This window comes from Amphiprion ocellaris, chromosome 5 (assembly GCF_022539595.1).
Source record: "Amphiprion ocellaris isolate individual 3 ecotype Okinawa chromosome 5, ASM2253959v1, whole genome shotgun sequence".
NCBI classification, from domain to species: domain Eukaryota; kingdom Metazoa; phylum Chordata; class Actinopteri; family Pomacentridae; genus Amphiprion; species Amphiprion ocellaris.
Window position 1 is genome coordinate 39,399,209 of NC_072770.1, and position 16,531 is coordinate 39,415,739.

Here is a 16,531-nt window from a genome sequence, read left to right on the forward strand (position 1 = left end):
TTTAAATAATTACCTGAATACACCGTGTTCCAAAAGTTGGTTCTCTGCAGAAAAACAAAGCTCAAAGACTGATGCACCATAATCCCTTTATTCAATAATCAGTCTTTCATGAATGTAGGAGGTTCTAGAGTGTGGATGGTTGTGTCTTCTAGAATTGAGTTGTTTCATGGTAGTTGGTGGTAGACGGTAAACATGTCCAGGATTCCCTAACAGTTGTCATTTGGGTTGAGGTCAGGGCAGTTTGGGTTCCATTCCTCCTTAAAGCCAGGTAGAAGCTCAGAACATCATTACTGAGTCATACGGGTTCCATCTACATAAATACCAATCCAGAACATCTGTTAAACATTTTCCGTTCAGTCACAGGCCCTGATGTGTTCCTAAACAGGAAGTAGAACCTTTTCTAGAGTGTTGTTGGTCTAATATTGTGCATTAACAGTGGAACCTTGAGGAACAATGTTCAGCTCAGAGACCTGAAGCAGACATAGACCCCCAAACCAGACTATGGACACTGGATTCCACCATCAGAACATGGTTCTGTTAGTTTAATGCATTTTGGTCAAACAAGAGATTTATCTCCTGGGACCTGACAGTTGGACCAGACCAACAACCAGACAGAACCTGATGGACCAGGTGGAACCCATCAAACATGTTGTCCAGTGGGGAGAACCAACTTTTGAGACTCGGTGTATCATGAATAAATCAGATCCACAACAGAAAGCATCGTCCTGCTCTCAGCCGACACTTAAAGAAACCTGTCAGACTCTCAGGAAAGCAGCTCATCAACTAGAAATCAGAATGTTTTAATTAATACGTATAAAAACAACAAGAAAGACAACACTACAGGAGGAAGAGAGGGGTGTTTCCATGAAGACGGTCCTGAATCAGTCTGTATGCGACACCAGAGTCTGTTTTTAGCCTGAAGCTCCGTCGGGTCCAGCAGATATCAGTCCATCCCTCCGATGTCGTGCTGTTTGTACGACTGCGACACCAAACCTCCTACAGAGAAACATCCAGAGTCAGAAACAAAACAGACGGAGGCTGGTTCCAAACTACAGTTGAACAAAAACCACTGGAGGACGAGTGGAGCTACATCTGGTCAGGTTTTACTTCACTTCATTTATAGTTAATATTCTGGAACTGAAACTAAGCATTCAATATATAGTCTAAACGTCTAAAAACTGGAATCTTGTCTGGTTCAACTTTAACACATCAGGTTCTACTGATGTTAGAACCTCAACAGTTGGAGAAATGTGGACCAAAGACTGGATTTTAGTAGAAACATGGATCCATCCATAGATAAACACTGACAGGAACTTTATGGAGACACTAAACCAGCCTGGATTGGAGATTTTACACTTATTTTCAGTTTTAAGGCCCAGTTGTTCAAATTCTGTCCTCTGCTGGATCCATTAAAATGTCCTTGTCCTGCAGCATTAACTGTAAACTTCTGACTGGCTGTGATGTTTAGAACTCAGTCACTAAAATGTTAAAACCAGGTTTAAAATGAAAAATAAATATTTACATTTTTTGAAATACTTGTCTCTATTTACTTGTTTATATATATTTGATACTTGTTTTAAACAGCTGTTCGTTGTTTGTTATACTATGTTGTTTTTTGTTTTTTTGAAGACACAACAAAGTTTCATTGCAGAAATGCAATGACAATAAATATCCTTGAATCCTTGAATAAATAAAGTTCAAAAGTCAGAACTGACTGTCAGCTCTACATCCTCAACTCTTTCAGCAGCTTCTCACTGGAAAAAACTTTATTTTATATTAATATGAATCAACGAAAGTCTGAGATTTTCAGATGAGCTCAGAGCTGGAGGCTGAACTGAATTAGCTTAGCTTAGCGTAGCGTAGCTTAGCATAGCAACTGGAAGGAGGAACAGGTAGCCCCAATGCAAAAACAAACCTGTTCAACACAAACAGAAATGGAAAACGTACAGTTTGAAAACACCAGTAGTTTAAGAACGTACACATCCCTAAAATAAACATTCACATTTCTGCTTGTGGAAGAACTTCATTAGAATCTGGTTTTCTCTCCTCCAGGATTAAAGCAAAAACGAGCATTTCCCAAATTATTATTAACAATAAATCATTGTTCAGGCATTCATTCATTAGTTGTTTTTCATGGATCTTTTTCTCTGTTTTCGGGTCAGTCTCCAAGATCTGCTCCTTCATGCAGTTTATTTATTCTATATGTGGTCTGATATGAACGGATTTCTATTTTTAATAACACTGGAGCGGACAAACAAAGCCCTGGATTTCTAGCTGATGTTAACCTTCAGAACTCCTAGCTGCAGCTCCCTGTTCCTCAGAGCTGCAGGACTTTAGAGTGAAACTTGAACCACAGTGAGTTAAAATGATCCAGGAGCTGCTTGGAGTTCAGACAGACTGTAAATTTATGGACAAACAGAACAGACAGGAAGTGAGCAACTGTTGCAGACAGACAGAAACTTCACAATAAAAGCCCGGGGAGCAAGGCGGGAGTGGGAGCAGGAGGGTCAAAGGTCAAGCAGGAGGCAGATGGACACGAGTCAGTCAGGAAACAAGCTTCATCCACCACAACACACCTCCAGCTGACAGCCAACCACAGCCAGAGGGTCAACCAGAAGATCCAGAAGATCCAGCAGAGGCTCCACCAGAAGATCCAGCAAAAGATCTACCAGAGGGTCCACCAGAAGATCCAGCAGAAGATCAACCAGAGGATCTACCAGGGGATCCACCAGAGGGTCTACCAGAAGATCCACCAGAAGATCTACCAGAGGATCTACCAGAAGTTCCATCAGAGGATCTACCAAAAGATCCAACAGAGGACCTACCAGAAGGTCCACCAGAAGATCTATCAGTAGATCTATCAGAGGATCCACCAGAGGATCCACCAGAAGATCCACCAGAAGATCTACCAGAGGATCTACCATAGGGTCCACCAGAAGATCCAGCAGAGTATCCACCAGAGGGTCCACCAGAGGATCTACCAAAAGATCCAGCAGCGGATCTACCAGAGGGTCTACCAGAGAAGACTCAGGAGGAACCACATCGCTGATAATAACTCTAAAGTCAAACTTTTAACTTTCTCCTGCTTTTTTGATTAAATTTTCTGTTCATTGTTTTCATGTTTGGAAATGATCCCAAATGATCCTACAGGTTACAGCAGGTTACCACCTTTGGCGTCTGTTCCCCTTCAACCTCTGCAGGTCTGAGCCCATCTTCAGGTTCAGATCTTACCTCGCCCTAATCTGGCTTCAGACAGGCAGACGCTGTAGGAGGAAGATCTGCCAGGACTCTCTGCTCTGGTCCAGGTTAGATATCATCTATTCTGACTAAGCACACTAGTTTCATGTTGGTCTGTATCTACCAAAGATCAGAGAGAACCTTCAGAACTGATGCTGGCATTGCTTGCATGAACTGCTGCTCTGTCGGTGTCATTTCTCCTGATATCAGTGAACCTTCCTCTCAGTCTAAATCATCTGAGTCTCCAGTGTGCCTCTCTGTGTCGGCCTCCTCATCTTCTCTCAACTGCTGAACTTCCACAACATAAAGTTGAATTGAACTGAATCTGTCCTTTTTTAGGGAGATGCAAACTGAGACTTCCTGACAAACTCTGTTGTTGTAACTTTGCTTTGTAAAGCTATAAAGTTATTATTCATGTTCCTCATATTAAGGACTGTTGATGATTCTTTATGTTTTCAGTTTCTGGCTGATAAATACTGTACTTTGGTGATTCAGCTGGCTGGTGAAACCATGCCTCTGTTTTGTGGTTCTGACCCGGCTGTGGCTGTACCGTCAGCTGGAGGTGGAAGCAGCACAGGGAGGTTTGGAGGCAGCCGGCTGGGAGGTCGGACTACAGGGCAGCAGCAGCAGCAGCAGGGCCGGGGGTGGTGGTGGTGGGCTTACCTGAGGCCAGGGCCCCCTCTGCCCTGCCCTTCATCCCTCCTCCTCCTCCTCCTCCTCCTGGGCCTGAGCCGCCTAGAACCTCGGGTACCACCGGGAAGGAGGGCCGGTCGCCCCTGTAGGGCTTGGGCCTGAAGGGGAAGTCTTTGTCTTTACCTTTGGAGCCTTTGGGCCGACCGGCGGTCTTCTTCTTTGACTTGCCGTCACCCTTGACACCCAGCAGGGGGTGAACCTCTGGGGACACAGAACCACAGCTCACATTAGACGACGGTTTTTGCTTCGTTAGCACAGTGGACATTTGATCTGAGCTGATGTTTCCATTTCACTCCACGGACTCCTGGTTAGTTCCTCCAACAGATCTGTTCCATCAGCGACTGTTATTCAGGAACTTCGTCTACACTGCAAAACTCTAAATCTTACCAAGTCTATTTGTCTCATTTTTAGTCAGAATGTCTCATCCCACTTGATTTAAGATAAATTCACTTAACAAGAGACATTTCAGCAGATGGAGGGACTTGTTTTAAGACAACGCATCTTAAATATCTTGTTAAGTCAAACAATCTGAAATTATCTTGTTTTGAGTTGAATTTTACAAGAAAACTCAAAATAAGTTTAAGCCTCGTGTCGTCCTGCAGGTCAGAATTGACTCGTTTTAAAGTTTGAAAATGTGAGAAAAAAAAAATTTTACAGTGAAACTTCTGATGTCCACATTTTCAACATTTTTGGGAAATCTTTGAACATTTTTATGTGGAAAAAAGAAATGTTAAAAATGTTTCTTAAGAACATTCACAAAAAAAATTGACGATTTTTATGTGAATGTTCTTAAAGAAAATATTAGATGTTTTACTGATATATATGGAATCACTAGATATTTTTAGGATTTTTTTGGAGGATTTTTACTAATTTTTTGAAAATATTTACAAGAATTTTCTTGCCAAATTTGGGGGATTTTTTAATTAAAACTTTTAAGAGAAACTTTTTTTAAAAAATCCAAATTTCAGAAATTTGGGGAATTTTTTTGCTGATTTTTGGGATTTTTTTCAGACAAGGAAACAATATTTTTTGGTGCCCGTAAATGAAGACAACAGGAGGGTTAATACATCTAAAATTAGGAGGTTACATGAAAGCAAAAATCTATTTTTGAGTGAAAAACTGCAATTTTTTTTAAGCATGTCTGGCTTATTTTAAGACACCTAAGCTTGACAATCCTGGTAAAATAGAGCTTAAAACAAATTTTCCCAGCTGATTTTAAGATCTCAATATTCTAAATATCATATCTTATTTCTAGAAATCTTACCAAGCCATTTTTCACTTGTTCTATTGGCAGATTTTTCACATATTTCAAGTTAAAAGTTCCTTGAAATATTTTTTTTTTGTTGTTGTTTTAAGACGGACATTTTTTCCAGTGTAAAGAACCTTGACTGTCTAAAAGGTCTCAAAAAATGTCCAAAATTCTTCAGAATCTGTCCAGAATGTCTCAAACACATTAGTCACTGGTCGGAAAAAACGCTGCTAGCAAACTTCACTCCAACTTCCTCAAGTGACTTCGGGTCGGAGCTCCACAATCACCCCAAGAAGTCTTTGTCACGGTGCCCGTCGCTAGCTAAACCCCCACAATGTTCTCTGCTGTAGTCTGGGTGACGCCTCATCTGGTCCCTACAGTATTAAACAGGAAGAGGCTCCACCAGGTGGAACAGCCAGGTACTACAGCTGATCTACAGTATTAAACATGAAGAGGCTCCACCTGCTGGAACAACCAGGTACTACAGCAGAATTACAGTATTAAACATGAAGAGGCTCCACCTGCTGGAACAACCTGATACTACAGCAGAGCTACAGTATTAAACATAAAGACAATCCACCTGCTGGAACAACCAGGTACTACAGCAGATCTACAGTATTAAACATGAAGAGGCTCCACCTGCTGCAACAACCAGGTACTACAGCTGATCTAAGATGCATGATGTCAGTACATCATGGAGAGAATACAGGTTTTCTACATCTTTTGGAGCTTGTTGAGCCTCTAATGAAAGATATAAATAGTTAATTATCGGCAATATATTGTATCTCTGGTAAACCTCTCGGTCTGTATGGTGGGTTGGTTCTTACCGTCGCTGGGAACCCCCTGCAGCTCGATGGTGGTGGTCCGAGCCTTCTTCTTGGCCGGACCTCCCTCAGACGAAGGCTGTCGCTGCTTCTTGTCCCCGCCGGCCAGCGCCTCGTCTGGAGTGGCGGCCTGAACTGAGGCATCCGGCGGAGGACCGAAGGGGTTCTCCTCTGGATCCTCGACCTCAGGGGCGATGGGCAGGTACAGCAGGGCCTTATAGTCCTCCAGCTCCTCATCACTGCACACAGGACATCAGTTTTACTCACAAAACCAGCTGGACTGAGTTTAATACGTGCAGTCAAAAAGAACCATAAAAACTTGTATATATGTATACCTGTATATATTCAAGTTTCCAACAGTCCTTGAACTACTCATCGGTGAGATGTCTTTTGGTGGGTAAACTTTATCAAATCCAAACTGAAAATCCTGACATTTGATCACTATCAATTTATTTTACATGGCTCAGTTAACAATTTGCCTGAAATGAAGTGTCTGCACCAACCAAAGTCTGAAAGAACCTTTGAGACGACAGTTTGTGAGGGTTGAACTGGAACCAAACTGGTTCTCAGTTATGATTCTGAAGATCAAACGGATTCTAAGACTCAAAGTTGGGATCAGAAGATTCAGAAAACTTCTCAGATTAAACAACTGAAACGTGTTTTTCTTTCTCACCTGCTACAAAAAGCCACGATGGGATCAACGGTGGTCACATCCACCTCTTCATCCTCGGCAGCGTCGGCGCCTGGAACACAAGTTCAGGTCTGAGAAACCAGCAGGGAACCAGTGGAACCAGCAGGCAACCAGTGGAACCAATGACACCAGCAGGGAACCAGTGGAACCAGCAGGGAACCAGTGGAACCAATGACACCAACAGGAAACCAGTGGAACCAGCAGGAAACCAGTGGAACCAGCAGACACAGTTCAGGTTCTCTGGTTACCTACCTGTCTGTTATCTACTTGTCCGGTATCTACTTCTCTGGTATCTACCCGTCTGGTGTCTACCTGTCTAGTATCTACCTGTCTGGTGTCTACCTGTCTTTACCTACCTGTCTGGTGTCTACCTGTCTGGTGTCTACCTGTCTTTACCTACCTGTCTGGTGTCTACCTGTCTGGTGTCTACCTGTCTAGTATCTACCTGGCTGGTGTCTACCTGTCTAGTATCTACCTGTGTGGTGTCCACCTGTCTTTACCTACCTGTCTGGTGTCTACCTGTCTGGTATCTATCTGTCTTTACCTACCTGTCTAGTATCTACCTGTCTGGTATCTACCTGTCTTTACCTACCTGTCTGGTATCTATCTGTCTGGTATCTACATGTCTTTTCCTACCTTTCTAGTATCTACCTGTCTGGTATCTACCTGTCTGGTGTCTACCTGTCTTTACCTACCTGTCTGGTATCTACCTGTCTGGTATCTACCTGTCTTTACCTACCTGTCTGGTATCTACCTGTCTTTACCTACCTGTCTGGTATCTACCTGTCTTTACCTACCTGTCTGGTATCTACCCGTCTTTACCTACCTGTCTGGTATCTACCTGTCTTTACCTACCTGTCTGGTGTCTACCTGTCTTTACCTACCTGTCTGGTATCTACCTGTCTTTACCTACCTGTCTGGTATCTACCCGTCTTTACCTACCTGTCTGTTATCTACCTGTCTGGTGTCTACCTGTCTGGTATCTACCTGTCTGGTACCTACCTGTCTTTACCTACCTGTCTGGTGTCTACCTGTCTTTACCTACCTGTCTGGTATCTACCTGTCTTTACCTACCTGTCTGCTCAGGTTCACTCTTGTCCTCATCCTCGATGTCAAACTCAGACTCTCGCTCTTCGTACTCAACGTTCTCGTCCAACTCTTTGAAGTCCGGAGCAAAAGCGCTCCAATTTTCCTGCAGACAACCCAAACGTTCACACAACGAGAACAGAAAACTACAAACTACATCGTTCGTACGATTACTGCTGAGGGTTTATTAAATGTCTACTGTTGCACAAAGAGAGAGTAACGCAACTTCAATCCTTGTTATGTCAAGAATTAATTATTATTGAGGAATTCCTGCTGATAATTATCCATCTCACCACTTGGTTCTGAGCCCAGATGGACACCACGCCGCTGGAGATGGAGGCGATGATCGGACGGACCGGATGCCACTGCAGCAGGATGAAGGAAAGTCGGTTAGCTGATTCTGAACATCCAACAAACTGATGCTCATCGTCAACATGAGGTGTTTTAATGTGTGTCTGAGGCTCACAGCCACGTCCAGCAGCAGTTCTCCTCTGGTCCCATGGAGGATCTTCACCAGGTTGCCGATGCTCTTCTCCCAGATGTAGAGGGCGTGCTGCCGGGCCGAACCGGCTACGATGTACTCGCCGTCTCCAGAGAAGCAGCAGCGTTTCCACGGAGTCCTGAACATACAGAACACCTGATCTGAAGCTCTAAAATCCTGCAGGGAAGGAAAACTGGTCCAACTGGAACAACGGCAAACACATCTACGCCCATCAGCCACAACATTAGGACCACGGACAGGTGAAGAACATCGAGATCTTGTTATAATCCAAGGTTCTGCTGGGGAACCTTTGAGTTATGACATTCATGAGGATGTTTGACATCCACCTAAACACTGCAGGTCAAGCAATCCCCAACTCCCCCATGGTAACAGCAGTCCTTGATGCCAGTTGCCACCCTCACCAGGACAATGCACCCTGACACACCGCAAAAGCTGTTCAGGAGTGATCCGGGGAACACAACAGAGCTACGGTTCCACACTCCCCAGATCCAAATCTTATTGAGCATCTGTGGGATGGTCCAGGATCAGCCTAATCTATGTGGGTCCCACCCTGCAACCCACAGGACCCACAGAATCCACTGCCACCATCCCGGTGCCACAGGATTCGATATGTCCTGTGGCACCAGGATGCTGCCCCAAGACCTCTGGGGAAGTCCTGTAGCAGCATCCCGGTGCCACAGAACATCGCCAGAGGTCCCATCCTGCAACCTATGGGACCCACAGAATTCCCTGCCACCATCCCGGTGCCACAGGACCTCTGGGGATGTCCAGAGGCAGCATCCCGGTGCCCCAGTGGGTCAGAGGAGGTTTAGCAGCATAAAGGGGACCAACCCAGTATTAGACAGGTGGTCATAATGTTTCTTGATTGGTGTATCTTTGTCATTTCTTTCATAACAACATTTAAAGACCAGTATCGTGAAGCCGTGCTGACGGACCTGTTGACCAGGTCCTGGAGTTTCTGCATCGGTTCTGGCTCTCCGTCCCGCCCACAGGTCAGAATCTCTCTGCCGTCGTAAACCCTGATGATGCGATCTGCTGTGTTTATGAGGAAGCAGCTGCAGAAAAGAGAAAGAACGACTTCAGACCTCACAGGTTCTCTCAAAACTCATCGGTTCAAATAATCCACACTGAGAACAGCCGTAGAACCCTCATCGACCCAAACTCCATTTGAAGAAGGTCCGATTCAATCCAGAGAACATTTACTAATAAATCCAGATTTTTAGATGATTTATTCAGACACAGCAAATATATTTATCGATAAGTTAAAAGAAGGAACACTTTATAGCAGCAACAACTGGATTAATGTTAATGAAGCTGCAATGATTATTAAATTAGACATCGACTGTTAAATCAATTGTTCTGATAATCAGTTTGAAGGATTATGAATAAAAAAACAAATAAATTCTGTTATTTCAGCTTCTTCAACATGTCTGTCCTTTTATTTTGTGTCTAATTTTAGTTGTTTTTTCTCGTTTTTCTCGCTGTGTGACTTTTTTGGGACCATTTTGTCTCTTTGTAGTACTTTTGTGCTGTGGCTTGTTTCTCCATTTAAAACTAAACTTTTAAACAATTAAGATTTTGTTTACTTGAGTTGTTTCAATCTGTTGGTCATTGTGGATGTTTTTGTCAAATTTTACATCATTTAAGGCAAATTTGTGTATTTTTTGACAAACATTTGACATTTTAAGCACATTTTGAGTAATTCTGGATGATTTTTAAGTCATTTCAGACAAAGTTGAAGTCATTTTCAACAAAGTTTTGTCATTTTAGATAAGATTTTGCTATTTTAACATTTTGACGTAAACTGAAGATCTTTCGACAAAACCAGATGCTTGAGTAAACTCTGATGCACATTTTTACTATTTTTTGTCATTTCAGAGACCAAACAGATTAATCAAGAAGACACTCAACAATAAAGATAATCAATAATTTGAGCACAGAAAGCTCCTGTCTCACCTCCCTTTGCGTGCGAACTCGATGGACTTGATGGCGGTGGTGTTGCTGGTTCCGGTCGTGACTCTGAACGAAGCCACCAGCTCCTGAGTGTTTGTGTTCAGCACCAGAATCTGCAGCAGAAACAGCAGTGAAGGAAAACTGCAGAAACACCGACGTCCTTCAGATGAGAACTGCTCAGTGTTTATCTGAACTTCACCAGATCTGTTATTGGGTCTACAGTTCCATTTCTACTGAGGACCGCTTCATATGGAGATCACATGATCAGAGTTATGGACTACGAAGACTAGTGGGTCAGCATGAGTCTAAAGTCAGAGTGTTCAGTGTGAAGCCGGATCTGTTTTTACCTGGTTAGATCTCCATGGTAACTCATACTGAGGAGCTAGATCTCCATGGTAACTGATGCTGAGGCGCTAGATCTCCATGGTAACTCATACTGAGGAGCTAGATCTCCATGGTAACTGATGCTGAGGAGCTAGATCTCTATGGTAACTGATGCTGAGGAGCTAGATCTCCATGGTAACGGATGCCCTGGAGCTAACCTGGTCCCCTGCACCCACACTCTTTGAGTCCTGATGTTGTCTCCGTGATGCTGACCTTTCCCTTGGCGTTGCCGGTGTAGATGTACTCGCCCCGCCGGTCGAAGGCCGCCACCACGTTCAGGTCCGAGTCATCGTCCACCGGCAGGACGACGTGTTTGGAGTCGGACAGCGTCAGCAGAACCGGAGCCGACTTCATGGGACAAACCAGAACTTTGTCCCTGAAACACCAGAGGAAGAACTGAATCACTTTGCATTGGACACCAGAACTTCATCAGTCCAGCAGACAGACACGGGACATTTTAGGAGGAAAAACACATCTGAACTATTTTATGTATTTTTGACCTTTTCTGCCATTTTAAAGAGTATTTAAGCCATAGTAAAGTTGTTATCATTTTAGACATTTCTGAGTCATTCTGTGCAGATTTTAAGTCATTTTGGACAAATATTCGTCATGTTGGACTATTTTTTTCCAATCAGTTTGGAGATATTTTAGGGCATATATGCATTTTTTTGTCATTTAGGACATATTTTTTTGTAATTTTAAACACCTTTTTGGTGATTTTTAAACATCTTTCGGTCATTTAGGGCTATTTTCTTGGTGATTTTTTTGAGTCATTTGGATTTTTTTTTTTTTCAAATGTTTTCTTTATTTTGGCTAATTATTGAGTGATTTTGGAAGTTTTCTGAGTCTCAGAACTTCATCAGTACAGCAGACAGACACATGACATTTTAGGAGGAAAAACAGGTTTAAGGTTGACTCATTCTGAACAAGCTTCAAGCAATTTTGGACATTTCTGAGTCATTCTAAACACATTTAAGCTGTCAGTTTAAATCATTTTTAACAGATTTTTTCCTCATTTAGGAAAAATTTTAATCATTCTGTGCAAACTTTATGTCATTTTGTACATATTTTCATAATTTTGGACAAATGCTATGTAGTTTTTTTGTCATTTTGGAAATATATTTGTCATGTTGGACTATTTTTGAGTCACATTTTCATAATTTTTTAATCATTTTTGACGTCTTGTCATTCTAAACATATGCTATGTGAATACTAACATACTTTTTTCATTTTGAACAAGATTTAAAGCCCTGAAAAACACACGTGAGTTGTGGTAAAAACTGACACCAGATCAGTTTTACATCCATCCAGGTGTCACAGTCTGAACTCTGAATGAAATATGACCAATTTTGGATCATTTTTGAGTCATTCTGGGAAAACAAGTAAATCTGAAAGGTTTTCATCATTGTTTGGATGAATCTGAATAATTTTGGGACAATTTTGTATAAATTTTGGACGTCTTCTGTCATTTCGAACAGTTTTTTTCCCCCATTTCTGATAAATATTGAGAAACTTGAGAAGACTTCATGGGACAAAAAACAAACAAACAAACAAAAAAAAAAACCAGCACTTGGTCCCTGAAACACCAGAGGAGGAGCCAGATGAACCCACAGCAGGACGGGTCCAGATTAACGGTTGGATTGAGCAGAACCGGACAGAACTCACATGTCTCTGGGGTGACACTGCAGCTTGAGGATGGGCGACGGGAAGCGGAACCTCTGGTCACAGTCTCCGCTCAGGACGTCCCACTGAGACACGATGTTGTCTGTGGAGGCGCTGACCAGCTTGTGTCCGTCTCGACTCCAGCTGCACACAAACACACAACAGGAAGCCGCTTCTGTCACATACAAACCACATGTTGACCTGCAGGAAGAGTAGCGTGACCATAGCGACACGGACATCACTGCCTGGCTGAGGCTGAGAGGAAGGTTCACTGACATCAGGAGTGACGCTGACAGAGCAGCAGTTCATGCAAGCAACACCAGCATCAGTCCTGAGGATTCTCTCTGATCTTTGGGTTTATATTATCAGACCAATATGGAGACAACTGGTCTGCTTAGCCATGTCAGAATGGACAATATCTAACCTCGACCAGAGCAGAGTCCTGGCATAACTTCCCCCTACAGCGTCTGTCTGTCTGACCTTAGAAAAGGGGAAACAGTCATTTTTCCTTCACAACTTCAGCCCTACAGATTCCTTCTCTGACGACAAAACGCTGCCGTGTCTCACCATAAGGAGCAGACCGGGTGGATGTGAGCGCTGATGATTTTGGCGATGCCTCGCGTCAGGAAGTCCCAGATGACGATGCGACCGTCGTTGCAGCCGACAGCCAGCAGGGTTCCCCAGCGGTTGAAGGTGCAGGTGAGGGCCATGCTGATGCAGTCCAGAGTGCCATCTGCCTCCTGACAACATGACCAGAGATTAGTCAACACCAGCAGCTCCCATCACATACTGGTACCAACACCAGCAGCTCCCATCACATACTGGTACCAACACCAGCAGGTATACAGAATGACTTTACAGCTCACAAAATAACTGAGTCACCTCTGGAAGAAACAACCAGAACCTCCTCAGAACCATCTGGTTCTTCATCTCGAGAAACTTTATCAATGATCAGAGTTCTGCCTTCATACTGTGAATATCTCCAGAGTTCCAGGTCCTTGAAGTCCATAGAGGAGAACGTTCCCCTGGAGAAAGTTCTAGAGTAGACCTACCGACAACTGTCCAGTTGTTGGTCTACTCTAGAACTTTCTCCAGTTGTCGGTAGGTCTACTCTAGAACTTTCTCCAGGGGACGTTCTCCTCTATGGACTTCAAGGAGCTGGAACTCTGGAGATATTCACAGTATGAAGGTAGAACTCTGATCATTAATAAAGTTCCTGGAGATGAAGAACCAGATGGTTGGTTGAGTCTATCAGGACTGACCAGACTGTGATTTCCCTCCAGCTCATGTGAACTAGGGCTGCAACAACGAATCGATAAAATCGATAATAATTGATTATTAAAAGCGTTGGCAACGAATTTCATTATCAATTCGTTGTGTCGCGTGATTCATGCATTGCTCACCATGTCGCGGAGCGTCTACTTCACCTGCAGAGCTTTGTCAATGCTGGCTGACTGAAATTAAGTTTGTTTTTTTAAATAACTCCACCTGGAGAGCGAGTTGAACAGAACGAGGTGGTGGCAAAGCGAAAGTAAATTCAGAGTAATTTCAACCAAACATGACGGACATGGAGAAAACAGTCAGACCGAAATCCTCAAAAGTGTGGCAGCATTTCACGCTTCAAAAAATAAAAAACATGCGTAACATGCAAGCTTTACAAAAGTGATATGATGTACGGGAGCACCATGATGATGATGCAACACCTGAAACGGAAACACGTTGGAGTCGCCGATGAGGAAGAAGGAGCTCAACAGCAGGTAAGTCACTACATTATCCTACGTTTGTTCTGTTTTTAAGTGAGAAAACGTAACGTTAGTCTGTCTGGTAGCTCTCCTGATGCTAGTGTTTGTTAGCTGATTAATGACAGGGCGTGTGTGTGTGTGTGTGTGTGTGTGTGTGTGTGTGTGTGTGTGTGTGTGTGTGTGTGTGTGTGTGTGTGTGTGTGTGTGTGTGTGTGTGTGTGTGTGTGTGTGTGTGTGTGTGTGTGTGTGTGTGTGTGTGCGCGCGCGTGAAACTTTTATTTCACTTTAATCAGCTTAAGCAGGGTTTGAATATGCTTTATAAATAAACATAACTTGCCCACAATGGTGATAATAATTTAAAGATTAAGCCTCAAGTTTTAATTTTCTCACAAAGTCTGAGTGAAGACACTGGTCTGTGTTGGAGTGAGGCAGGATGAACTGCATTTAGACCAAACAGGGGTTAAAGTAACTTATTTAGTATGTAGTATTTTTTATGGTGCTTGTCCTATCTATCTATCTATCTATCTATCTATCTATCTATCTATCTATCTATCTATCTATCTATCTATCTATCTATCTATCTATCTATGCGTGTGTGTTTGTGTGTGTGTGTGTGCGTGCGTACTTTGTGTTTTGCTCTTTGGACTACTTACTTGCCTTAACCTAATACTGCAAATAAAACCAGATAACTACTGAGTTGTAAATTGTGCTATAATACACACTCATACTATCTTTCTCATTTCATGAACAGCAAACAATGACAGGCTTCATGATGAGCAAGACATCATGTCCACCACAGCAAGCATCTGTCCTGACTGAGAGCATCCTCAACATGATGGTCACTGAGATGAGGCCTCTGTCGATGGTTGAAGACGAAGGCTTCGCTACAAGGATCTTATTTGCTCTGTCAGTCCAAATCTTCTCTTTCTGAATAAAGCGGTGGAAATTAAAAATGTGTTGTTTTTTTTATCCGATTCATCGATTAATCGAAAAAAAATAATTGGCCGATTAATCGATTATTAAAATAATCGTTAGTTGCAGCCCTAATGTGAACGTTATAAACTGTCGTCTTACCTCTGGATAGTTCTGCCCGAATGATTCTATAAGAGGAAAAACAAAGAGAGATTTAGATTAAACATTTCTTTATTTCTTCTTTGTGAACACAACAGATCTGAGGTTCAGAAAAACACCAAGGAGTTAAATCCACCAGACGAAGAGAAAACCGTCTAGAATCGGAGATTAAAGTCTGGGGTTCTTGACAAATACACAAGGAAAACGCAGAGTTACAAGACATCCAAGATTAATCAGAAAGTTTTTATGTACATTGCTTGCTCCTCCACTGGTTAAAAACTGGATCTAGAGTTTATTTATTTCTGTAAAAAGAAACGAGTTGAATTTCACAGAGTTGAGCATCGATGACGATGTTCAGCAAATGAACTCAAACACATGGGATAAATGCAGATTATATCGTCTCAAAGCTGTCGAAACTCTACAGACTGTTTAAAATCTACTTTCACGTTAACAAAACTTCATCTGATTGTTATAAAAACGACTGTTTCATTGATTTTCTTCCGTTCAGCTCAGCAGTTATCTCTAAATGTTGTAGACGAACATAAACATCTTATATAGAAGCTGTTTATATTCCCACATAGTGTTAATTAGATCCAACAGTGGTTTATATATATATATTTAAACTATCAATGACAGAAACACTTCATTCAAACACAATAAGACACCGTACAGGCTAACGTTAGCTCACCGTCTCTGCTGCCTTTATAATGAATATTTACACGTTAATATTAACCAGACAGTCAGACAGATCGGTGGACTACTTTAGTGTGAACTCTTTCTCAGAACTAAACTATTTGCTTCTTTAATTTATTTTAATTTGGCCTGTACTGACGTGCTAAGCTAACCCTGGATGCTAACAACAACAAGCTCCCAGCGGAAGCAGCTTCGAGGCCAATAGACGGTAAAAAAAAACCAAAAAAAACGGTAAATTAACGGTTTTCAGTTTCTCACCGAGCAGCTCCAGGTTCATGGCTGGACGTGTGAGGATCCAAAGTCTCGGAACGGCCTGTTTTTACTGATATTTCCCTGAATTTAGCTCCTGTTTTCTGGTTCAGATGCTGCCGGGAGACTGGCGCCGCGCCTCCAGTGAGGACCCCAAACAATGAGGCCGAAGATGTGCCTGAACGGAAAACAACCTCCGGGACCTCCTTCTTCTTCTGTGGTTTTACCTGCAGACCTTCTGCTGCACGGGAGAGGTTAACATCATGACTGGTACTATGACTCCTTCTATACCTCCTGAGTAGTGGTACTATGACTCCTTCCAGACCTCCTGATTAGTGGTACTATGACTCCTTCTAGACCTCCTGATTAGTGGTACTATGACTCCTTCTAGACCTCCTGATTAGTGGTACTATGACTCCTTCTAGACCTCCTGATTAGTGGTACTATGACTCCTTCTAGACCTCCTGATTAGTGGAACTATGACTCCTTGCTTCA

The 16,531-nt window shown here is 42.7% G+C and overlaps 1 protein-coding gene across 2 annotated transcripts; it reads right to left on the reverse strand.

Moving 5' to 3' along the window:
* Positions 1-784: 784 nt before the first annotated feature.
* On the reverse strand, positions 785-16,201 carry rbbp5 (retinoblastoma binding protein 5). Of its 2 annotated transcripts, none has more exons than XM_023262104.3 (14): positions 16,046-16,201; positions 15,098-15,123; positions 12,849-13,021; positions 12,285-12,425; positions 10,833-10,995; positions 10,239-10,348; positions 9,218-9,337; positions 8,247-8,400; positions 8,074-8,145; positions 7,769-7,886; positions 6,677-6,746; positions 6,007-6,242; positions 4,054-4,131; positions 785-996 (listed from the first exon to the last, which is right to left on the reverse strand). In XM_023262104.3, exons 1-14 carry the CDS (start codon positions 16,062-16,064, stop codon positions 944-946), a joined length of 1,533 nt encoding a protein of 510 aa, XP_023117872.1. In that variant the 5' UTR covers positions 16,065-16,201; the 3' UTR covers positions 785-943. The 2 variants fall into 2 exon arrangements, with proteins under 2 accessions (XP_023117872.1, XP_023117871.1); XM_023262103.3 differs by having other exon boundaries at positions 3,901-4,131.
* Between the last annotated feature and the right edge of the window lie 330 nt (positions 16,202-16,531).